The following is a 25,225-nucleotide window of genomic DNA, read 5'->3' as shown; positions in this document are numbered from 1 at the left end:
ACTGGTGAGAGAGCAAATGTTCTATGCCAGGCGAAATAGCTCATCATTAGCTCATTGTTATGGATGTATCCAAATAACTGTCACTAGAAAACAGTTTAAACAAACACAAATGCAGCTACTTTTCTGTTATTCTGGCTGCACTGTTTGATGTGACCGTGTTAGCCCAAGTTGGCTAGGTAAAGATAAGGGTATAAGAACGTTGCCAGCCAGCATGACAACGGAACATTTAGAACAAAGGTCCATAGATATAGAATAAAAATACTTAACTGGGTCGTGTCTCCAGCAAACGAGCCAGCCGGCTTGGGTAGCAATCCTAGATTTGACGATTTGGACAACATCTTGTGGAAGTAGTATGAATAAATGTATCTAAATAACGTTTTTAATGGAAATATGTCAATCATTATTTGATTTTGTTGGTATCCCGTTGTATAAAAGTGATAATACCCTCAAATACGGTGTTTGGAGGATATATTGGCATGGTTTGCCGGCCTGAGACTAACAACAACTGTGCCAATTTCCTCCAAACACCGGCTTCTAGAGACATAATCACTTAATTAGACAAAAACATTTAATAGTGAATGACATCACTATTATGTTTTTCATTTCTACACTCAATCATACACCTACATGGTCTGTCTTGGCTGACTGGTATTAATTGGGTAAAAGCTGAGCTGAGCCTGAGACAGCTCATCCATGGAGATTCAATGGGTGGGATATCAGTTATGGATATTTGTATTTTCTCCATATCATGCAGGCCTGTACTGTACAGCACTCCATTACAGCAGTAAAGGGACACTTACTGAGGCATCTTTGATGGTCTCCTCTCCTGCTGACAGCTTGGCTATCCTGCTGATGATGGGAGAGACGTTGGTGGGACCATACAGCTGGATCTTAGGCAGGCAGTTCTGGTAGGCCTCCACCACCCCCTGAATCTCTGAACACACACACACACACACACGCACACACACGTTCTACTGTGGGTACACACCTTGAAGTAGCACATTGAGGGACGGAGGGAGGAAGGGAGAGAGACAGGTGGGCTGGAGTAAAATAACTAAGGATCAAAGTATTACTGGAAATGTGAATTTGTAGGGCTCTGTGTCCATTAAAGATGGGTTCTGAGAGCGGGAAAAGCACTCAAGCTCCACACGTTATCTTCTATGCAAATTTTTCATTGTAAAATGTCAGTGGTAGAGATTGATGGAGGGTTGGGCAGAGCTGCTGAGATGTTCAGAAGTATAAGGTACCCAGAGGAGGCTTCATCTCTCTTACCTTCACATTCATCGTCCTCTGGGTTGAAATTGATAGCAAAGTCATGGGACACCTGTTTGTTGGGAAATTAAAAAAAGCCAGACACGGTTGTACTGGAAATTAGTGTAGACACAAAATCCCTATGCCTCAATTTAAATACCACTTCAAGGACACTCATTTATTTCAGTCCACATTGTACAATCTTTTGAATGTCTGAAGTAGCTTTGGAATAAATGAAAATATAGGACCATAAGTCCACATAAAGCTTACTTTGAGTATGAGAATGATCATGTTCCTGATATTAAGTGGTCCAGTTATCTTATTGAACAAAGCCACAGCCACACAGCCTTTTGAAAGCGTTTACTATTTTGGGTAAATACAACAGCTTTGGGCTCTTGAACTATTTTACTGATTTGGTTTTGTAGCATTTTAGCAGCCTGGGGTACAGAAATAGATCAGATGTGGCATTTTTCTATCCAATCAAAACAACAGTCTTTTAGGTCCAGTGTATGTACCTTTGACAAGACAGATGCCCTTAAGCCATAATTACAGGACTTACAGTAGTCAAGTCTATTTAAAAGCCAATGCACAGAACAGAAGCAGATCCTGATAGTCTTCTTTTCTCTGTCTGTTGACCTGCCAGTAATTCAGTGTGCCTGTAATGTGACTCTCTATCTCTGGAAGCAGTCTGTGTCTGAAAGCGAGCGGTGTGTGCGTATGTGTGCGCGCGTGCGGCACTTCAAACCCTCTCTCCAGGGTGCTAGTTAAAACAACAACGGAGTCGCTGTTCTCCATGCCAAATCTGCTAAAACAACGCCCCTCTCTCGCTCCTGAAACCTTCTGACAAGTGGCCATCAACACCAAGGAGCCTTGCGCCACACTGCCTGCTTGCCATTATTTTAATTTCCTCAGAGCATGTTATTTTCTCAGGGACAGGTATTTCCAGAGAAGGGGCTTGTGAATAAAAATAAACTCAATTATGAATTTGAAATGTGAGACATTGACAGTGACGAATGGTGTCAGAAAATAGGGCAATCAGCCATTCAATATAGACTTAAGGCATGGGGAAATACCAAGAGGAGAGATGGAAAATAAGCAGTGGGGGAAAGATTATAACAACTAAACAAGATAATACTCACCTCGTAATTGGGTGGAATTCTGGCACCAAATCCCAAGGCGGAAAATCTTTTGTCACTAAAATGTAAAGTAGAGTAAATCAATCATACAATAATACTGTTGTCACTGTTACAATAGAGAACACACTGTCACTGATAAAATGGAAGATACTTGTCGAGAACATTGTAATTTATCTCTTCCACACAGGAAAAACTACACTGCAAATCCCTCCTTTTAAGTCTTGTTTACAATTCAATCAGTTAGGACACTCAAATGTTAATTTAAGAATTGCGTCTGTGTTCCAGCTGTCAGTTTGCACCTATGGGGTGAGATTATGTTACTCTCCGCCACCAAGTGGTAATTGTGCCATCGCAATTGCTGTATTCCCCACATCATTATCGGTATCATTCTAATATGATGAGCTGATGTAGTACATGTATATGCTCTGCCATATTGAATGCATTACTCTTTGTCAGGAGGGCAGGAGAGCACTGCACTAGAGGAATGAAAGCAGGAACTGTGGGGGAGAATGAGAGTGTAAGACACAGTAGGACAGAAGCAATGCCTGCTGGGAAATACCACTAGACATACAGAAGATCTGATCACATGGTATTCTGTGGGGCTCACTGAGCAGTATGCGAGCCGAGACAAGAGACAAATCAGGAGTCCTCATAATGCAACGGCAAAAAGAGAGGGTTTAAGAAATGATTCAAATGTGAGATGGAATGATTAGTGAGACACACACATTCCCTCAGAGAACGAGAGCTGTATCTATCACTCTCCAATCCATGGCACTGTGAACATGTGTGCTGGGCTGCGTTAGCTTATTTTCCATCACATTAGTAATACTGCCTAAATGCATGATTTTGTCTCTGCTATCAGGACATTTTTCATGCAGAAAAAAAGTGGATTCTCGAGCACCGTGGCAATCTGAATGAACATCTCCATAATAACATCTTGGTTTCATCCATCAGCATTTGAAAGGAGCTGTTTTAATTTATTTACTGCAGCAGGAAGGGGCGAGAGTGATGACATGGGCTGGGAACACTAAAGCAGGAAGTAATAAGCATTCAATTGAAGATTTGCCTGTAAGCCCTCATTAGAGACAACTAAAGCTTTCCCTTTACTCTGAACTTTAATTCGCTGGCTGATTGATATGTTCTCCAGCACATTAAAGGCAAAGTAATGGAAAAACAGATGATAAAACCCTTCTGGTCTCATCATCTACCCTTGGGAATTAAGAATGATCATCTCTGTGCTAAACATAGTAATTGTCACGTCCTGACCTTAGTTCCTTTCTTATGTCTCTATTTTAGTTTGGTCAGGGCGTGAGTTGGGGTGGGCATTCTATGTTTTGTGTTCTATGTTTTCTATCTCTATGTGTTTGGCGTGGTATGGTTCCCAATCAGAGGCAGCTGGCAATCGTTGTCACTGATTGAGTACCATACTTATGAAGGTGGAAAGTTTAAAGTTCCTCGGCGTGCACATCACAGACAAACTGAAGTGGTCCACCCACACAAACAGTGTGGTGAAGAAGATGCAACAACGCCTCTTCAACCTCAGGAGGCTGAAGAAATGTGGCTTGTCACCCAAAACCCTGACAAACTTTTACAGATGCACAATCGAAAGCATCCTGTCGGGCTGTATCACAGCCTGGTACGGCAAACTGCTCTGCCCTCAACCACAAGGCTCTCCAGAGGGTGGTGCGGTCAGCACAACGCATCACCGGGGGCAAACTACCTGCCCTCCATGACCCGATGTCACAGAAAAGCCAAAAAGATCATCAAGGATATCAACCACCCGAGCCACTTCCTGTTCCCACCACTACCATCCAGAAGGTGAGGTCAGTACAGGTGCATCAAAGCTGGGACCGAGAGAATGAAAAACAGCTTCTATCTCAAGACAATCAGACCGCTAAACAGCAATCACTAACTCAGAGGCTGCTGCCAACATTGAGACCCAATCACTGGCCACTTTAATGAATGGATCACTAGTCACATTAAACAATGCCACATTAATAATGTTAACATATCTTACATTACTCATATCATATGTATATACTGTATATTATACCAGCTATTGTACCTGGCCTATGCTGCTCGGCTATCGCTCATCTATACATTTACATATTCTCATTCACCCCTTTAGATTTGTGTGTATTAGGTCATTGTTGGGAAACTGCTGCACTATCGGAACTAGAAGGACAAGCATTTCACTACACTCACATTAATATCTGCTAACAATGTGTATGTGACAAATACAATTTGATTTTGACACAGACTTCGTTCTGTCCACTAGAGGAAGATGCTCAGACATCCCTCTAAGCACAGAATCTCAAGGCCCCATCTCTCTATCAACCCAGGTAAAAGAGAGCTGGTAAAACAGCTAGGATCAATGAAGGAAAACAGCAGATGTGATTTCTCTCTCTGCCCCCAGTTGAGTTATTGAAATGCTCTCTTTGTTCCCTCCATCAACACTTTGGTCCTTAATCTCCTTAATCCTCAGATGAAGAAAGAGGGGAAAGTGGACCTCTCTCCCACCACCCTCCATCGGGAGATTTAAGCAGATTCTGTAAATGGCTAATCCTGCTTTAAATGAATCTCAAAGGACAGAGCTATCCAGGAGAAAGGACAGCAATAACCTGCAGGAGCTATGGAGGTGAAAATTGAGAAATACGAGAACAAAATTGGCTGCAACACAACATGCCAAAAACACATTTTCCCTGACAGCAAATCATGACAAATGAGTGACTAAACTGCGTGCAGGGTCAGGTTGGGCGGGTAGTTTTGTTAATTATTGTCTGTAATGCAAGGGAGATCCATCACAATGGGTGAATGAGAAATGAGCCTACAACATACTCTCTGCTCGGCAGTGGCAAAGCCCGTTTCAAGTTCTATAATACAATTCAAACCACTCATTTCTGATATCTCTGCCTTGAATAGCCATCTTTGACATACTGCTGTTCTTGTATCTTTCTATTCCATCTAGTCCGCTGTGTTTTGTCCAAACAGAAACTCATTACAATGACGGCGAGATGGACCTGAAACAGCTTCTCAAAAGTTGCCTCAGCGATTTCTTACTTTTCGCCTCTGACACATGTTCCATAGCTCCTGAAGTATCAAGAGAAGAGGCTGTACAAATACTTCCACTGGAGCTACTGCTACTTAGTTCTGATGCTTGGCACTTCTCTGTTCTATCCGTCAGTGTAATACTTTGTGGGAATAGAACCTGGTGTTTGAGAAAATGTAGAGGTGCCACAAGTACCGAGCATAGACATATAGTGAAAGAAACTGGCTTTCAAGTCTGACTATGGTTTTCTCAGATACAGTAGACATTCTCTGGGAAGTGGCCTTTCTGTGTAGTGGTATACATATTCTCTTTGATTGTGCTCAACGTTTTAGGATCCTTATGCCTTTTTCCAGTTGAGCCTGGATTAAACATTACAACCTACAGGTTGGTTCAGTGTGTGTGGAGTAGTGGTCTGCCTCGAGTGTTTTCTTAAGCAGCACGTGTCTGTACTAAGTGTCTTTCCTCAAGTGTTTTCTTAAGCAACACGTGCCTGTACTAAGTGTCTTTCCTCAAGTGTTTTCTTAAGCAACACATGTCTGCATTAAGTGATACGTCCCAAGTAGAGACTGCTATGCTCTGGAGGATTACCACCCCGGTAGACAGCTATATTTTTTAACATGACACCAGTAAGGAGAGTGGGAGAGCCAGATGTGATGTTGTTCCCAGGCCTGTTAATGAGGACGGCACAAACATGTGGGCTCCGTGGTGGCACCTCTTTCTCACTTCCACGTGACATGGTGTGAGAGCGGATCTTGCAGGCGGGTGTCTTCACTGAGCCCTGTTCCCCTCTCAGTAGGAGAACCAGCCACTTCCCACACAGAGCAAAAGGTGCCCGGCTCCTAATCCAGCTCCTACTCTGTAAATGTGATCACACATCACCTGATTTTCCCCACAAGAGGCCTGCATGCCCACGTTGTGCACCTGAATAACAGCCTGACGTGGGAGGAGATAACCCACAATATGTAACGTAGGCGCAACACTTAAAGGCATGTTTGTGACACCCAACACCAAACTGAGTTAGCTACCTACACATCTCTTTTCCAGGTAGCTAGAGTTTGTGTCTCTCCAACAGGTCTTCTGCTGTTCTAGAGTTATCTCTTGTACTTTATTAATTAGGCAGCCAACGTTCTCCACACATTCAACAGGAGGAGCCAACACTGGCATGACTCAGTGTAAATCCTCATTTGGCTCTGTGCCGACAGACAAGAGACCAAATTCTAAATAATTTGTTACTAATTAACCAGTGTCTGACAAGACTGCCCCCGATAACTCTGGTGTATATGGAATAAATATTGAATTAGTCATTTAGAAATTAGAAGTGTAACTATAATACCAGTCAATTACATATCCTTAACAAATACTGTATACAGAGAGTAATGTGACCACACACACAAATTATAATATCCCCAGCCATTGAAACCATTATCTCCCCAAACCCTTGAGAGCCCTGTGCATCTTTCTGCCATCTCTCCATGGCTCTGCTGCTGCCTCTCCTCTGCCCATCCTGCTGCTGTCCCTCCCTGACTCTGCTAATCCTGCTGTGCCACTATACCAGGATGGGTGTCCTATCCTCTGCACCCGCCGCCACGGATGGAACAAGACCTGCTGTCTACTGCACTTGGAACCATCTCACTTTGTGCACATTCCAAAAACGGCAGCAGAAACGGCAGCGGCAGCAGTAACTAAGCAGACCAGCCTCAACTCAAACGCTGATTCTGCCTCCAAGCAACTTCCTCTGAAATTTCCCCATGGCCTCCTTATGCATTGCCAATGTCTGTGTAAAGCAATTTGTTTTGCTCTAATTTCCTCCTAGTAAGTTGGAAATATAAGGACTTTAATGAAAGTGATGGCAGTGGGCATGAGAATTGCAGGTAGACCTTAGTAATTTTAACGCATTAATTTAAAAAATAAAAGTTGTTGCAGTTTCGTATATTATCTGGCAAAAGTCTTAGATTACATGGAGGAAATGTATGACATCAAGTGGCTGACTGTGTTAGATTCTATCTGCGTAGCGGTTGCTTTGGTGGTGTCAAATCCACAAGCGGTTCCTTGCCTTACCTTATTTCAGACACTGCCATTGGATGCAGCAAAACCACACCCGACTTTATATCCGACAAATCCCATGCAGCCATGTAAGAAGTTTCAGACACTCGAACGTGTGATGTTATGTTGTCTACACCTCGATTAGACTGATAGCCTATCCCCATCCAAATTAACATGAAAACATGCACACTTTCTATCGCAGTTTTGAACTAATGCGGTAGGGATAATAGGAAGGGAGTGATTTTTAAACACACAAGAACAGCCACTCACCGATTTGCGGACTCATACCGCAGTTACACCTTCAACTCCGCCCAAACAACGTGAGTTATCACTGGATCTGATTGAATCGAGGCCTTATCATTGTTTAACTCTGTCACTCATTTTCCAACTCATGCTTCAGTGAGTAGTTGAAAGAATCCTCAGAATTCTATTTCAGCATTCCACGATTTCCATTATCTCCTCATAGCTGGGAATTAGATGAAGTAGAACCACTGGCTCGGTACATTATGAGACATCTACCGAATGGAATGTAAAAAGTTAAATTTCCCATTGATAGACGTACAGAGAGCAGCCCCACAGATAGAGATCAGTATGAGAGGCTGGGCAGAGATGCATGGTGCTGACTAACCTGTCATAATCCTGACAGATCTCCCCCACTGCTATCAAAGCCTTCAGATACTCGTTGGGCTGGTACGGGTTGATGTAGTGTAGGGAGCAGCTGTTCCGTGGGTCTCCGTTGGAGGCTGTGAAGTCAATGGCCACCTAGAGCAATGACAGATTCATAGAAGACTGTAAACAAACCAAACACCATAAAACACTAGACCTAGAGTCTACCTGTCCATGCAGGTTGTGTTGAAGAAGGCTATTCTGTACAGTGCTCTGTCAAACTAGTGTTTCTATAGAGGAAGATTATGACAAATCAATTGACTTCCATTGTGTAAGTGTCTGGAGCCTGCGCCTTTGAGTGACTTGACTCATAGCCTTAAATACTGTAATGTCATTGCAATCATGTCCTCAAGCATAACTGCTTACGCAAATGAATCTGTATGATATATGGTGAAAAAATATCTAAAATATGTAAATGAACATTGCTGAAGCCGTCTGTTAAATTTCAATTTTTTATGTCCAGTCATTGCGCAGATGTTCTCAGCGCAATTTATCCGACCAACATATGTGCAGGATGTGTTGAGGGCATGTAAGAAGGAGCAGCCAAGGACAGAGATATTTCACTTCTTTGACGTCAGCAGTGCTAAAGATACGAGCACAGGGAGAACTGCAGAGCTTCTCAACAAGGGAAATGATCATACAAATATTCTGCAGGTATTTTTGTTTGAATCATTAGTGCATTATCAAAGGACTTCTATAGTGTTCTTCATCTGTGGAAAGTGATACCTTAGGCTGTCTATGGAACAATGAAGCAGTGCTCCTAACATAGCAGTTCCCCTAAATGAATATTCATTATTGCCTCAGTTATCCTTCTAAGGAGCTAGTCTTCAGTTAGAAAAGCACCCGGACACACCGGAAAATGCCAGTCAGCAACCATTAATATGTATAGAATGTGTAGGCAGTCAGTGGATTGTACACCTTTGAAGGTTAGCATAGCATTGTACCATGCTGCTGTGATGATAATATGCTAGTGCACGCATTGGTTACTCAACTTACTGTAAAGTGGATTTGGCATCCTCCCATGATGTAGTCCAGGAAGGAATACACTCTGTGAAGCTGCAGAACAGAGAAGAAGCTTTTAAACTAAACCCCAGAGGGTGGGGAGTTCGGACAATGTTTTTAGATGGATTCCAGTTTTAACCAATGGCTGTTCCATTTACAAAAGAACAAGTATGTATTTTAAAACTATTATTCAACCACATCTCAGTAGCTAGGCACTGTTTAGAAAACAAGTATTATGTAGTAAGCGTGAACATGGAGAATGGTGATGATTTCATTTAGTCTGAGGGCAGCAGCTCTGTGATGTGCAGTGTGTTCTCTCCATGCCAGTTAGAGATCACACAGCCAGTGGGGGCGGCAGAGGATTCAAACTGAGACACAGCAGCAATCACATGAGCTGGGGCGCAGTACACTAATTAATCCAAATGAAATAATCCAAATGAGAGGCCTGAGACACACCAACAGCTATACCAATTAAAAAACAACATTTTTAAAAGACCTGCGAACTAAAAACATAGGGGGAAAGCACGGTGACAGCCACCCACAGATGTAGTCATTTACAGAAATGGGTAGCGGGGGTGGACAGTAAACTGAGGATGATCACATTTCTAAAATGAGCAATATTCATTAATTAGCACTATGTGTACATGTTGTGAGAGAGTACAACCGAATAGCACAGAGATGGGGATGATTCTCGATGTATTCGATAGTGGAGAGTTGCTGAGCAGGAGCTGTAACGGTTGGCTCTAACCTTGAGATCACTGAGGATGACCACCCCAGAGTTCTTGTAGTTCTTTTTCTTCAGTTTGTACTTTGGATTCATGCAATCCCATGTGACCTTTAACACAAGAGGTAGACAATACACACAGAAACATAGTAATGAGTTATGACTTCTGCGGTATGACTTGCAGAACATAGAACCCCAGCGTGACATTTCTTTCATCCATTTCTGTCTGTCACAAGTGGGACATCAGTGACACACATCAAACTTTCCACAGTGACTGACAGCACTCTCTCTCCGTTCGACTGACCTTGCTTCCACCGCCAAGTTTCTGCATTTCTCTGAAGGTGGCATAAAACTCCCCGATAAAGTCGTGTTTTCCCCTGGAGTCGTAATCCCAGACTAGGCACTGTGACACAACCAGACAGTGACAGACAGAACCCTCTGATATTGACTGTTCATTCACCAGTAAGTTACTTCATTCACCAGTTCCATTAATTCATTCATCAATAAATACCACAGCAGCAATGTTAAACCATCACACTATGACTTCCTGTGTTTCTTACCTTGAGCTTCCTGTCCTCATCACAGCTACACAGAGAGATGAGAGACACTTTAAAGGGCTCCCACACGGGGTTCAGGTTGTTTTTGATTACCTGCAACAGCAAGAGCACATTAGACATGAGTAACTTTCACCACACATGGAGAAGGAGAGGTAGATACAGAGAGGAGGAATAAATGTGTCTATTACCTCAGTTCTGTGAACGAGCTGTTCCGTCCCATCATCGTTGATTCGATATATTTCCAAAAAAGGGTCTGACTTACTGAAGAGATCCTGCCAAATATATATATATATATTTCAAACATAATACACTAATTGAGCCATTAATGTACAGTCATTTATCTCAAACAATCAAGTGAAATAAGTGAAATCACACGCACACAGATGTCAACATGTTAGCTTGGTCCTCCTGGTGCTAAATTTGACACAGCTTGTCCCCTGCATGTGCATGTGGTGTTTTGTTCACTGCTGTGACAAATCAAATCAGGAAAAAGGGCTTGAAAGAGTCATTTGACATAGAGTCTCAAGGTAAGGCTGAGAGCACCTACAGCTTGTTTGGGTCAATTGATTGTTCAGGGCTCAACAGACAGTATTTCTGTATATTGTGTAGTGTATGAGAGTGTTAGAGAAAGGAATGGAGGGAGAAAGAAAGTGTGTGAGAGTGAGCGGGGGGCACAAAACAAGATATTTAATGTCCCCATTTCTCGCTGCATTAGCCTGATACAGCTCCACAGGGACAGCCAGGGAAGAAAGAAGGAGGTAGCCCCCCCATCTCGTTGTCACGGCAACCCCTTGCCAGTGGCGTCACTGTGGACTGACGTGCATTACAAGTGCATTTGTCTGTCAACATTTAATCACTGTCCAGCAATAACAGCTCTCACCAATTATATAATCAGCACCATTAATTAAGTTACCTTTGACCAGCACGGTCTACTGAGTTCCATAATGTTACAAGTTCCATAATGCCCTCCAGCAGTTTGTTCAGTACCTTGGATAGCGTTTCAGGCAGCATTACAGTATTAGAAATAAATGGGGGATATTTCATTGCCTGATCCATGTTGCTCATACTGTGGTTGTCACAGCAAGTCATCTACAATTATATATACACTGCTCAAAAAAATAAAGGGAACACTAAAATAGCACATCCTAGATCTGAATGAATTAAGTATTTTTATTAAATACTTTTTTCTTTACATAGTTGAATGTGCTGACAACAAAATCACACAAAAATTATCAATGGAAATTTATCAACCCATGGAGGTCTGGATTTGGAGTCACACTCAAAATGAAAGTGGAAAACCACACTACAGGCTGATCCAACTTTGATGTAATGTCCTTAAAACAAGCCAAAATGAGGCTCAGTAGTGTGTGTTGCCTCCACGTGCCTGTATGACCTCCCTACAACGCCTAGGCATGCTCCTGATGAGGTGGCGGATGGTCTCCTGAGGGATCTCCTCCCAGACCTGGACTAAAGCATCCGCCAACTCCTGGACAGTCTGTGGTGCAACGTGGCGTTGGTGGATGGAGCGAGACATGATGTCCCAGATGTGCTCAATTGGATTCAGGTCTGGGGAACGGGCGGGCCAGTCCATAGCATCAATGCCTTCCTCTTGCAGGAACAGCCACATGAGGTCTAGCATTGTCTTGCATTAGGAGGAACCCAGGGCCAACCGCACCAGCATATGGTCTCACAAGGTGTCTGAGGATGTCATCTCGGTACCTAATGGCAGTCAGGCTACCTCTGGCGAGCACATGGAGGGCTGTGCGGCAAATTTGCTAATCTTCTCTGGCAAATGCCAAACGTCCTGCACGGTGTTGGGCTGAAAGCACAACCCCCACCTGTGGACGTCGGGCCCTCATACCACCATCATGGAGTCTGTTTCTGACCGTTTGAGCAGACACATGCACATTTGTGGCCTGCTGGAGGTCATTTTGCAGGGCTCTGGCAGTGCTCCTCCTGCTCCTCCTTGCACAAAGGCGGAGGTAGCGGTCCTGCTGCTGGGTTGTTGCCCTCCTACGGCCTCCTCCACGTCTCCTGATGTACTGGCCTGTCTCCTGGTAGCGCCTCCATGCTCTGGACACTACGTTGACAGACACAGCAAAACTTCTTGCCACAGCTCGCAATGTGCTATCCTGGATGAGCTGCACTACCTGAGCCACTTGTGTGGGTTGTAGACTCCGTCTCATGCTACCACTAGAGTGAAAGCACCGCCAGCATTCAAAAGTGACCAAAACATCAGCCAGGAAGCATAGGAACTGAGAAGTGGTCTATAGTCACCACCTTCAGAACCACTCCTTTATTGGGGGTGTCTTGCGAATTGTCTATAATTTCCACCTGTTGTCTATTCCATTTGCACAACAGCTTGTGAAATGTATTGTCAATCAGTGTTGCTTCCTAAGTGGACAGTTTGATTTCACAGAAGTGTGATTGACTTGGAGTTACATTGTGTTGTTTAAGTGTTCCCTTTATTTTTTTGAGCAGTGTATATATTTTCAAGTACTTTTAAAAACAAAAGGTTAAACATTCAAGACATTTAAATGCAAACCTTTGAAAAGGTACTTTGTCAGAGCCGTCACCCATTGTGCTGGTAAATCAACTACAATATTAAAGTGACTCATCACAGCTGATCACCATTGTGAAGCAGGCAGTATTTATAGCCTGTGTGGTATAGATCATGTGCATAGTCTATTAGAGTAATATTTCTCAGTGTAATGGGATCCTCAAAGTCATTTGAACGGAGAGATTCCATACAAAGATAGGAGCCTGGCAATTAATCTGCCTGAGGATGTGACCATCCCCCCCACGTCTCTCTCTCTCTGTTTCCACCCCCCTCTCTCCCACTTTCCATCTCCTGCTCTCTTTCTGGTTCCAAGTAGAACTGTTTAGGGTTCCATGTAGAACCTTTTACACAGAGGGTTCTACATGAAACCAAAAATAAACTTTTTGGAACCCTTTTTCTAAGAGCGTATAGTTAAAGTAGTTCGCTGACAGGGTTGGGCAACTGAAATGTAATTATGTCAATAAGCAAAAGAAAGAATGTTTTAAAGCACACCATACCACCATTGATGAGTTTCCCTGCCTCCAATGTACACTGAAGATTCCATTAGCAATATTGCTTGTGTCTAAATCACAAACAGTGCAATTTGAAATCTGTTTTTATTTCCACATGGAATTGCTCATCATGACCCTTTTTCTATTGGATTGCTAACTCTAATAAATGCATTAAAGGAGCCTGGGCTCTGCTCTGATGAATACACACTAAGCCGAACTTTACCTCCACTCCCTGTTAACTTTCTCCAACACTGCTGGAGTCAGAGGCCAATTGCACCCTTTGCTTGGTAGCATTCTGAGAGCATAGAGAGGCAGGAAGAAGATTTCTGCTATAATCATTGATGTCAGAGAGTTATTCCAGTCTTGTTGACTGAGATATGAACCTTCTGCCTTGAGCCTTGTGTGGGTGTGCCAGCTCTACTGTAGGTGCCTCAGTGCTCCAGCTCCCGAAATCTGTTGCCAAATATCTTTCGTAACCCTCCTAAATGCTCTACCGACAACAAACTCCCTCGTTCTGAGCTCACCATGCATTTTACATAGCTTTTCTCTGTCAAGCCATTTATTGAAAAACTACCGCTGTCTGTGCTGTCTTTGCACAGAAAGCCCCATGTTGGATTGATTTCCTCATCTTGTGTTAGGGCGCAGGAATTTACAGTTGAAAAGGACAGGTCGATCATGTCCTTTGGATATTGCAAGGCAGCCTTTCAGAGCCAGGATACTTGAAATGCATAAATTCATGAATGGCAGACAAAAATGGAATGGTAGGAAAAGAGAGAGAGAAAAAAGGTATTTTGCAGATAATCACTAAGAGTATGTTTTTGCTTGAGGCACAGAAAGTGAGAGGGCGGAAGACCCTGAGAGATATGCTGAGTAAAGGAGGAAGACCCTGAGAGATATGCAGAGAAAAGGAGGAAGACCCTGAGAGATATGCTGAGTAAAGGAGGAAGAGAAGGAGAAAGGCAGAGATATTAGTTGAGAGACGAGGAGAGAGAGGATAAGTGCAGAGGCGTTCGGGTACGGCTTGTTGCTGCTGTAGGAAGAACAGACACCTGCAGAGCTTCAGGGCCTGTGGTCCATTGTGGGATGCTTTGTGTGGAGGGGCTATTTGCAAACAGAGAACCACACGGTAACACCCTTTACACACACACTGACACACACCAACACAAAAACACACACACACTGAACTAAGCAAACCTCACACTGATCTCACCCTCATCTTCCTTTGGCTATCTGTCAAGGGTCCATGACACACCATTCTCACAAGGCTTGTCTCAATGGGGAACCAGCATTTACAGAAAGCCAAGTTCAATTCAGACTTAATAGAACAAATGCTGAAATGCATGTTGTATGCCTTTATGTCATGTCATCCAGTAAATACAGCGTAAAGCATATGGATCTAAATAAATGTTGCGTTTATAAGTGTAGAAAATCCATATCCTCTTCGTTGTATAAATCTTTGTCTGGTTAATGACTGATAATGTCAAAAAGAGATCTTGAAATCACATTCACAGGAGAGAGGTTCAACAGCCAGCAATAAGCACAAATTCACCCATGAACTATATTGACATTTCCATCAAGAGAAGGGCCCTAATCCCTTACCTTATCATCCAGTTTCTTGGCACAGAAGAACAGTTCAACATATCCATTGTTGCCAGAAATTTCTTCAGCGTGTACCTGAAAAAAGGGTTTTAGTAAGTCACATTTTTGCCCAATGAGAATATTTTATTTTCAGCAGCAGACAGCCTGTCGTATGACATGTAGACAGGACCTTGAAGCCAATCAAAATATGTCACATAAAATGTTGAGGAGTGTTATTACTTTTAAACTTCAACAGAAAGCTCCTTCAAGCCGAGAACAGATATGGTTCCATTACAGTAATGCAGAGCTGGCCAAACGGAGCTGGGTCCAAATTTTGTCCACAAGACCGTTTAGTTGGCCTCCAAAAGGAATACACTAATAGCAAATACGTTCATTATTCTGCATATTTAAAGGATTATTACAGACAGGCTAATAAGTTTTGCTGAAAAAACATACGTGTGTGTGTGTGTGTGTATGAGAGAGAGAGTTAAAATTGGCAATAAAGACACAGATTTAATTCCTCAGGGCCGTGGGGTGAGACAGGGATGCAGCTTGAGCCCCACCCTATTCAACATATACTCAGTGAACAAAACATTAGGACCGCATTCCTAATATTGAGTTGCACCCCATTTTACCTTCAGAACAGCCTCAATTCCTCAAGACATGCACTCTACAAGGTGTCGAAAACATTCCATAGGGATGCTGGCCCATGTTGACTCCAATGCTTCCACAGTTGTGTCAAGTTGGCTGAACCATTCTTGATTCAAATCAAATCAAATCAAATTTTATTTGTCACATACACATGGTTAGCAGATGTTAATGCGAGTGTAGCGAAATGCTTGTGCTTCTAGTTCCGACAATGCAGTAATAACAAGTAATCTAACTAACAATTCCAAAACTACTGTCTTGTACACAGTGTAAGGGGATAAAGAATATGTACATAAGGATATATGAATGAGTGATGGTACAGAGCAGCATAGGCAAGATACAGTAGATGGTATCGAGTACAGTATGTACAAATGAGATGAGTATGTAAACAAAGTGGCATAGTTTAAAGTGGCTAGTGATACATGTATTACATAAGGATACAGTCGATGATATAGAGTACAGTATATACGTATGCATATGAGATGAATAATGTAGGGTAAGTAACATTATATAAGGTAGCATTGTTTAAAGTGCTAGTGATATATTTACATCATTTCCCATCAATTCCCATTATTAAAGTGGCTGGAGTTGAGTCAGTGTCAGTGTGTTGGCAGCAGCCACTCAGTGTTAGTGGTGGCTGTTTAACAGTCTGATGGCCTTGAGATAGAAGCTGTTTTTCAGTCTCTCGGTCCCAGCTTTGATGCACCTGTACTGACCTCGCCTTCTGGATGATAGCGGGGTGAACAGGCAGTGGCTCGGGTGGTTGATGTCCTTGATGATCTTTATGGCCTTCCTGTGACATCGGGTGGTGTAGGTGTCCTGGAGGGCAGGTAGTTTGCCCCCGGTGATGCGTTGTGCAGACCTCACTACCCTCTGGAGAGCCTTACGGTTGAGGGCGGTGCAGTTGCCATACCAGGCGGTGATACAGCCCGCCAGGATGCTCTCGATTGTGCATCTGTAGAAGTTTGTGAGTGCTTTTGGTGACAAGCCAAATTTCTTCAGCCTCCTGAGGTTGAAGAGGCGCTGCTGCGCCTTCTTCACGATGCTGTCTGTGTGAGTGGACCAATTCAGTTTGTCTGTGATGTGTATGCCGAGGAACTTAAAACTTGCTACCCTCTCCACTACTGTTCCATCGATGTGGATAGGGGGGTGTTCCCTCTGCTGTTTCCTGAAGTCCACAATCATCTCCTTTGTTTTGTTGACGTTGAGTGTGAGGTTATTTTCCTGACACCACACTCCGAGGGCCCTCACCTCCTCCCTGTAGGCCGTCTCGTCGTTGTTGGTAATCAAGCCTACCACTGTTGTGTCGTCCGCAAACTTGATGATTGAGTTGGAGGCGTGCGTGGCCACGCAGTCGTGGGTGAACAGGGAGTACAGGAGAGGGCTCAGAACGCACCCTTGTGGGGCCCCAGTGTTGAGGATCAGCGGGGAGGAGATGTTGTTGCCTACCCTCACCACCTGGGGGCGGCCCGTCAGGAAGTCCAGTACCCAGTTGCACAGGGCGGGGTCGAGACCCAGGGTCTCGAGCTTGATGACGAGCTTGGAGGGTACTATGGTGTTGAATGCCGAGCTGTAGTCGATGAACAGCATTCTCACATAGGTATTCCTCTTGTCCAGATGGGTTAGGGCAGTGTGCAGTGTGGTTGAGATTGCATCGTCTGTGGACCTATTTGGGCGGTAAGCAAATTGGAGTGGGTCTAGGGTGTCAGGTAGGGTGGAGGTGATATGGTCCTTGACTAGTCTCTCAAAGCACTTCATGATGACGGATGTGAGTGCTACGGGGCGGTAGTCGTTTAGCTCAGTTACCTTAGCTTTCTTGGGAACAGGAACAATGGTGGCCCTCTTGAAGCATGTGGGAACAGCAGACTGGTATAGGGATTGACTGAATATGTCCGTAAACACACCGGCCAGCTGGTCTGCGCATGCTCTGAGGGCGCGGCTGGGGATGCCGTCTGGGCCTGCAGCCTTGCGAGGGTTAACACGTTTAAATGTCTTACTCACCTCGGCTGCAGTGAAGGAGAGACCGCATGTTTTGGTTGCAGGCCGTGTCAGTGGCACTGTATTGTCCTCAAAGCGGGCAAAAAAGTTATTTAGTCTGCCTGGGAGCAAGACATCCTGGTCCGTGACTGGGCTGGATTTCTTCCTGTAGTCCGTGATTGACTGTAGACCCTGCCACATGCCTCTTGTGTCTGAGCCGTTGAATTGAGATTCTACTTTGTCTCTGTACTGGCGCTTAGCTTGTTTGATAGCCTTGCGGAGGGAATAGCTGCACTGTTTGTATTCGGTCATGTTACCAGACACCTTGCCCTGATTAACACAGGAAACTGTTGAGTGTGAAAATCCCTGCAGCATTGCAGTTCTTGACACACTCAAACCTCGTGCGCCTGGAACTTACTACCATATCCCTTTCAAAGGCACTTAAATATTTTGTCTTTCCCATTTACCCTATGTATGGCACACACAGTCGATGTCTTAATTGTCTCAGGCTTAAAAATCCTTCTATAGCCCCTCTCCTGCCCTTCATCTACACTGATTGGAGAGGATTTAAGAAGGGACATCAATAAGCGATCATAGTTTCACCTGGTAAGTCTGTCATGGAAATGTTTTGTACAATCTGTGTACAGTATATCAATGAATTGGCGAGGGCAGTGGAACAGTCTGCAGCATACGGCCTCACCCTTCTGGACTCAGCAATCAAATATCTACTGTGCAGATTATGTGAGACTTGGGCCCAATGAATCTCAGTAAATAGAAAATAATGGTGTTCCAAAAAAGCTCCTGTTACAAGGACATCAAATATAAATTATATCTAGACACCGTTGCCCTAGAGCACACAAGAACTATACCTACCTCGGCCTAAACATCAGCATGACAGGTACACAAGGCAGTGAATGATCTAACAGATAAGGCAAGAATGGCCTTCTACACCATCAAAAGAAACATACAACTAGACATCCCAATTACGATCTGGCAAAAAATACTTCAATCAGTTATAGAAGCCATTACTCTCTATGGTTGTGAGGTCTGGGGTCGACTCACCAAACAAGAATTCATAAAACGGGACAAACACCCAATTGAGACTCTACATACAGAATTCTGCAAAAAAATATACTAAGTGTACACCGCAAAACCCCAAACAATGCATACAGAGCTATTAAATTCTATAACCACCAAAAAAGGAAGCGATTCCCACACATTCCACCACAAAGCCATCACCTACAGAGAGATGAACCTAGAGAAGAGTCCCCTCTTCCAACTGGTTCTGGGATTCTGTCCACAAACACAAACAGACCCCACAGAGCCCCAGGACAGCAACACAATCAGATCCAACCAAATCATGAGAAAACAAAAAGAGAACTACTTGACACACTGGAATTTATCAACCAAAAAACAGAGCAAATTGGAATGCTATCTGTCCCTAAACAGAGAGTACACAGTGGCAGAATACCTGACCACTGTGACTGACCCAAAATTAAGAACATCCTTGACTATGTACAGACTCAGTGAGCATAGCCTTGCTATTGAGAAAGGAAGCCATAGACAGACCTGGCTCTCGAGAGAAGACAGGCTATGTTCACATTACCCACAAAATGAAGTGGAAACTGAGCTGCACTTCCTAGCATTCTGCCAAACATATGACCAAATTAGAGATACATATTTCCCACATATCACACAGACCCACAAAGATAAACTCCCATATCTGTTAGGCAAAATAGTGCTGTGTGCAATCACAGCAGCAAGACTACAGTAAAGTATATGGTTTCTGTCAATCAAACAAAAGTGTGGCAATGGTCCAGAAACAAAACTCTATGGGTCTCTCAGCTTCTCAATAATACAACACAGCAAAGCTATAACACTTGGTGCATGTGTCGTATCAGCAGCTTGTCAAGCTTTCTGTACGTACAGTATCTTGGATTAATATGATTTATTGTATCTCATATCATAGTGCCATTGTCCTGGTGAGTGTTGTGTAGGCATAATGTGTATTGTGTATTGGATTATGGCCCGGCAATGAACGTTCTAGTTAGAAGACCATTGTAATGTGATGCTTGCCAGTGGGAGCCACAGTAACTGCATAAAACCTTAATCCCTACCATTTGACCAACTTTTCTCCACATCCCATGTCCCCATATGCACAATGGGCATCTGAGAGATGTGTTACAAACACTGGGAAAGGATTTTTCACACAAAACACAACAGTTGTCTGTTGTTCTGCCACCTTCCAGATTAGCCTGCAGTCACATTACAGGCAGACATCATGCCATTGGGATCCATCTCACAGACAGACCTGACAAAGCCCAGGCCCATTATCATATCAGGAAAAGCCATTTTCAGAAACACCATGACACAGGTTAGCACTAATTCACTAGAATGCATTAAGCCCACACTGCTACAGAACTGTGCTTAAACAAACCCATTATATCCCCCCAAAACCACCTCACAGCAAGCTGCCGCCATGTGATCGCATCCAATCAATGGTCATAATGGCAACACTAGCCGAAGGGAAAGATCCTCAAATGCCATCTTTACTTTGGCCATTTCCATCACAAGCAAGTCATTCTCAGCCCTTCTCTCCAAGGGCAATTTATGCGTAGTTTGTTAGGGTAAAATCAATAAAGATAGGTATCAATAAGGCAAAAGGTCTGTTGTTGACATTATTGAATTCACTCCTTGTGCAAAACCCCTTCTCTTTTCTCCCCTCATCTCTGCAGTATAAGAAGGCACCTCTGACTTAACAGGAGCAGTGAGGAACACTGACTGTTCCTCCCACTCCACTAAAGGTCAGATTTGCAGGCTTGTTAAACACAATTTCTCTGTGTTGTTCCCTTTTGTATGGCAATGTAATGTTGGCCTGGCAGATGGTGTTGAGACCATCCAACAGAAACAACACTCTGTGCTTTAACGTCCCCCTCTCTTTGTCATGACAGATATTGTGTATGAGTCATGAATCTTTGTACAGAGAAGCATCCTTACATCACAGGATTCACGTCAGCTACTTTGCTTTAATTGCATGAATTTATTTAACAAGTGATTGCATTTGATTTTGCTTGCCACTGTTACTGCAACAGTGAGCCAATGGTGAGCGAAATCGATAGGGTGATGAATAGGGGGAACCTACCGTGATGGCGGATTTCCCAGCGTACTTCGCATACTTTAGGAATAAAGGCTTCACCATCTTCTTCTGGGCTACAATCTGTGGAACACAGGAAAACTATGAATGACTGGTGACTAGTGAAGCAGTGAGAAGTATTACCGGACAATTAGTACGAAAGCAGTTTGAGAGCAGTATGACGAGGACTGGTGACCTCTAACCTTTACCCTCTGACCTCTGTTGTTGGTGAGCAGCAACTCAGCACAGTGTTCCATTCAGTTTATGTGTGGTGAGTGATTTGATTAGACATAAGAAATGGCACATTGGATAACTGAGTGGAAGGGTCAGACATTCAGTACAGGACCTGGCCGAGCGTACACTCCACCCCACCCAAGAAGTCGTCATCGCGGGTGCCAATACTGTGAGTGCCATGGATGTCGTAGACCTCGAACCGCAGCTTCTGCGCTTCCTCAAAGTAGTAGTCCAGGGTGAAGACCTTGGCAAAGACCGGGTGCAGGTTGCTCTTGATCACCTCTGTCCTGTCAAGCTGAAGAGACAAGAGGGGAGAAAAAAGTACAGCGTTAGAATGTGGAAACGTTGTTGGATATTACTGGAGAAACTCGGCCCTCCAACTCAACTCTCTAATGAGAGCTTCCTACCAATTAAACATAAAGAGTGCAGTTTTATATGCAATATACATTGTATCAGTTCATTTGCAATGCTAATTAATGTATGGGACATGGTGATGCATTCATGGGCACATGGGAATGTAGGAACAACAGCCAAATACCCATCTGCACCCGGATCACTGCTACAGCCACTTTTGGCGTTCGTGTTTGTTTTCCTGTTGATTAGACCAAAATGTAAATCTTGTGAAGCTCTTGTTCAGACAGTGACAGCAGAGAGGATTTTAGTGGACTGAGGGCTGAGAGCTCAGCAGACACACAGCTCATCCATTGCCATGCCTGGACATTCATACACCTGTTTATCTAATACACCTGGTTCATGCCTGAACTCTCCACATTGCCACCTGCTTTCAGTGGAGCACAGAGGCTGTGTTTACACAGGCAGCCCAATTCTGATCTTTGTCAATAATTGGGCAAAATATCAGAATTTGGTTGCCTATGTAAACCCAGCCAGAGTGTACCCATCTAGCACCCAGTATCCAATTATGTCCAGTACCAGAGAAATTATTAGTAATAATTTAATTCAAAGCTAGGTATTCTGAGGGGAGCCAACTCATCATCAAAAGCATATGTATCCCCTAAAGATGCTATCAGTAAATTAAAGTGACCTACAGTGCCTTGCGAAAGTATTCGGCCCCCTTGAACTTTGCGACCTTTTGCCACATTTCAGGCTTCAAACATAAAGATATAAAACTGTACTTTTTTGTGAAGAATCAACAACAAGTGGGACACAATCATGAAGTGGAACGACATTTATTGGGTATTTCAAACTTTTTTAACAAATCAAAAACTGAAAAATTGGGCGTGGAAAATTATTCAGCCCCCTTAAGTTAATACTTTGTAGCGCCACCTTTTGCTGCGATTACAGCTGTAAGTCGCTTGGGGTATGTCTCTATCAGTTTTGCACATCGAGAGACTGACATTTTTTCCCATTCCTCCTTGCAAAACAGCTCGAGGTTGGATGGAGAGCATTTGTGAACAGCAGGTTTTCAGTTCTTTCCACAGATTCTCGATTGGATTCAGGTCTGGACTTTGACTTGGCCATTCTAACACCTGGATATGTTTATTTTTGAACCATTCCATTGTAGATTTTGCTTTATGTTTTGGATCATTGTCTTGTTGGAAGACAAATCTCCGTCCCAGTCTCAGGTCTTTTGCAGACTCCATCAGGTTTTCTTCCAGAATGGTCCTGTATTTGGCTCCATCCACCTTCCCATCAATTTTAACCATCTTCCCTGTCCCTGCTGAAGAAAAGCAGGCCAAAACCATGATGCTGCCACCACCATGTTTGACAGTGGGGATGGTGTGTTCAGCTGTGTTGCTTTTACACCAAACATAACATTTTGCATTGTTGCCAAAAAGTTCAATTTTGGTTTCATCTGACCAGAGCACCTTCTTCCACATGTTTGGTGTGTCTCCCAGGTGGCTTGTGGCAAACTTTAAACAACACTTTTTATGGATATCTTTAAGAAATGGCTTTCTTCTTGCCACTCTTCCATAAAGGCCAGATTTGTGCAATATACGACTGATTGTTGTCCTATGGACACAGTCTTCCACCTCAGCTGTAGATCTCTGCAGTTCATCCAGAGTGATCATGGGCCTCTTGGCTGCATCTCTGATCAGTCTTCTCCTTGTATGAGCTGAAAGTTTAGAGGGACGGCCAGGTCTTGGTAGATTTGCAGTGGTCTGATACTCCTTCCATTTCAATATTATCGCCTGCACAGTGCTCCTTGGGATGTTTAAAGCTTGGGAAATCTTTTTCTATCCAAATCCGGCTTTAAACTTCTTCACAACAGTATCTCGGACCTGCCTGGTGTGTTCCTTGTTCTTCATGATGCTCTCTGCGCTTTTAACGGACCTCTGAGACTATCACAGTGTAGGTGCATTTATACGGAGACTTGATTACACACAGGTGGATTGTATTTATCATCATTAGTCATTTAGGTTAACATTGGATCATTCAGAGATCCTCACTGAACTTCTGGAGAGAGTTTGCTGCACTGAAAGTAAAGGGGCTGAATAATTTTGCACGCCCAATTTTTCAGTTTTTGATTTGTTAAAAAAGTTTGAAATATCCAATAAATGTCGTTCCACTTCATGATTGTGTCCCACTTGTTGTTGATTCTTCACAAAAAAGTACAGTTTTATATCTTTATGTTTGAAGCCTGAAATGTGGCAAAAGGTCGCAAAGTTCAAGGGGGCCGAATACTTTCGCAAGGCACTGTAAAAAGCAGTGTTTGAACCATGGTTTAAGTGAATCAATGGATTTCAAACTGGAGCTATTAAAAAAGCATATTAAAAATGATTCAAGTCTAAGGCAACTATCAATCTAAATCTGGTAAGGAAACTTAAAATGCCATAAATATTTTACTCTTGTTTTCCATTTCTTTTAATTTGAGAAAAAAGTTGTGATGGTAAAACAGAAGATAGTCAGAAAGTCATCAAACACAGATAGTTAAATATGAAAGGAAATTTTATATAATCTCCGTAGTTTGACCTAAAACAAAAAATACTAGAGAGATTGCCATCAATCTCAAACCAGGCCTAGCCATCAATCTCATTAACAACCTTATCGTAGCACAGCCAAATCCCACCCGTCCATAGAGCAGAAATCAAGAATGAAGCTCCCTGATCAGCAGTTCTGTCAAAGCTCTCTAAAGTCAGAGTCAACATGGGCCCCACACACCAAACGCCATGAACATACATGGCACACTATAGTACACACATGCACGTCCACGTTAACGTTCAGGAGTTAATCCTACTGCTTTACCTCATGCTGTTGGCCTTGAGCTGACGAGAACACACAGACACCCACACACAGAATGGTTGATGAGAAGCAACAGAGAAAGCATGCACCTTTTTTCACTGACAATCACTGTGGAATAGAGTCTAGTCTGCCAGTCCTAATTAGAGACACCTCCAGAGTGTTGAAGACCATGTTATTATGTATTCTGATATAAATGACCTGAGGAATGGGGGATTGTCTTGTTATTCATTATTGACCTTGCAAACAGTAGAAAGAGTGATTAATTTCTCAGGAGATAACAGCTAAGACATGTTTTAATTAGACTCTAGCCCTCCTCCTCTCGCTGTTTCTCTCATTCTCTGTCTTTTTTTCTCTCGATCTCTTTCTGTGCTATCTGGTTGGACATACTTGTGAACACAAGTTTGTTTCCGTGTGTGATGAAAGCTACCCAGAGCCACAGAGGAAGGGCTGTGTGATGAAAGCTACCCAGAGCCACAGAGGAAGGGCTGTGTGATGAAAGCTACCCAGAGTCACAGAGGAAGGGCTGTGCCTTTGTAATGCATACCCCTGTGATGCCCATTCAACTGGGGTGGCAGGGAGAGTCTACAGAGAGGTGACTGTCTGACGTATGGCGGGATCTCTGAGGTCCCAGGGAGTCAGCTCCCTCTCTCCTGCTTGCCAGCAGCACACCACCCTGCATCCCACTGCTGGCTTGCCGCTGAAGCTAAGTAGGGTTGGTCTTGAATGGGAGACCAGATGCTGCTGGAAGTGAGGTTGGAGGGCCAGTAGGGGCACTCTGGCCAAAGGAGCTCCCAATAGAGTACCACAGTATGAGTCATAAAATCTAGTGGTCAAACAAGGAAATGGTTCCACTTGTTTGTTTTTTCCCATAGGGGATTTTAGAAACACTTAAAATAAGGGCTGTGTTTGGTGAAGGTTTACCCTGGCGAGACGTTTTGATAACCGTGTAAATCTCTCTAGGACAAGATGACTTCA

At 43.5% G+C, this 25,225-nt stretch overlaps 1 protein-coding gene across 1 annotated transcript in view; it reads right to left on the bottom strand.

Moving 5' to 3' along the window:
- LOC139385152 (copine-7-like) overlaps positions 1 to 25,225 on the bottom strand; it is a 37,490-nt gene that overhangs the window by 2,157 nt on the left and 10,108 nt on the right. Inside the window, exons 2-13 of the mRNA XM_071130235.1 lie at positions 21,162 to 21,344; positions 20,825 to 20,899; positions 15,079 to 15,153; positions 10,617 to 10,700; positions 10,432 to 10,521; positions 10,176 to 10,274; positions 9,896 to 9,982; positions 9,142 to 9,201; positions 8,108 to 8,241; positions 2,391 to 2,445; positions 1,273 to 1,324; positions 801 to 934 (exon numbers count right to left, since the gene is read on the bottom strand). Of these exons, the coding sequence (XP_070986336.1) occupies positions 801 to 934; positions 1,273 to 1,324; positions 2,391 to 2,445; positions 8,108 to 8,241; positions 9,142 to 9,201; positions 9,896 to 9,982; positions 10,176 to 10,274; positions 10,432 to 10,521; positions 10,617 to 10,700; positions 15,079 to 15,153; positions 20,825 to 20,899; positions 21,162 to 21,344 (1,128 nt within the window). The remainder of the gene's footprint in view (positions 1 to 800; positions 935 to 1,272; positions 1,325 to 2,390; positions 2,446 to 8,107; positions 8,242 to 9,141; positions 9,202 to 9,895; positions 9,983 to 10,175; positions 10,275 to 10,431; positions 10,522 to 10,616; positions 10,701 to 15,078; positions 15,154 to 20,824; positions 20,900 to 21,161; positions 21,345 to 25,225) is intronic.

This window comes from Oncorhynchus clarkii, chromosome 26 (assembly GCF_045791955.1).
Source record: "Oncorhynchus clarkii lewisi isolate Uvic-CL-2024 chromosome 26, UVic_Ocla_1.0, whole genome shotgun sequence".
In the NCBI taxonomy this organism is placed as follows: domain Eukaryota; kingdom Metazoa; phylum Chordata; class Actinopteri; order Salmoniformes; family Salmonidae; genus Oncorhynchus; species Oncorhynchus clarkii.
This window is presented reverse-complemented; position numbering and strand designations above follow the sequence as displayed.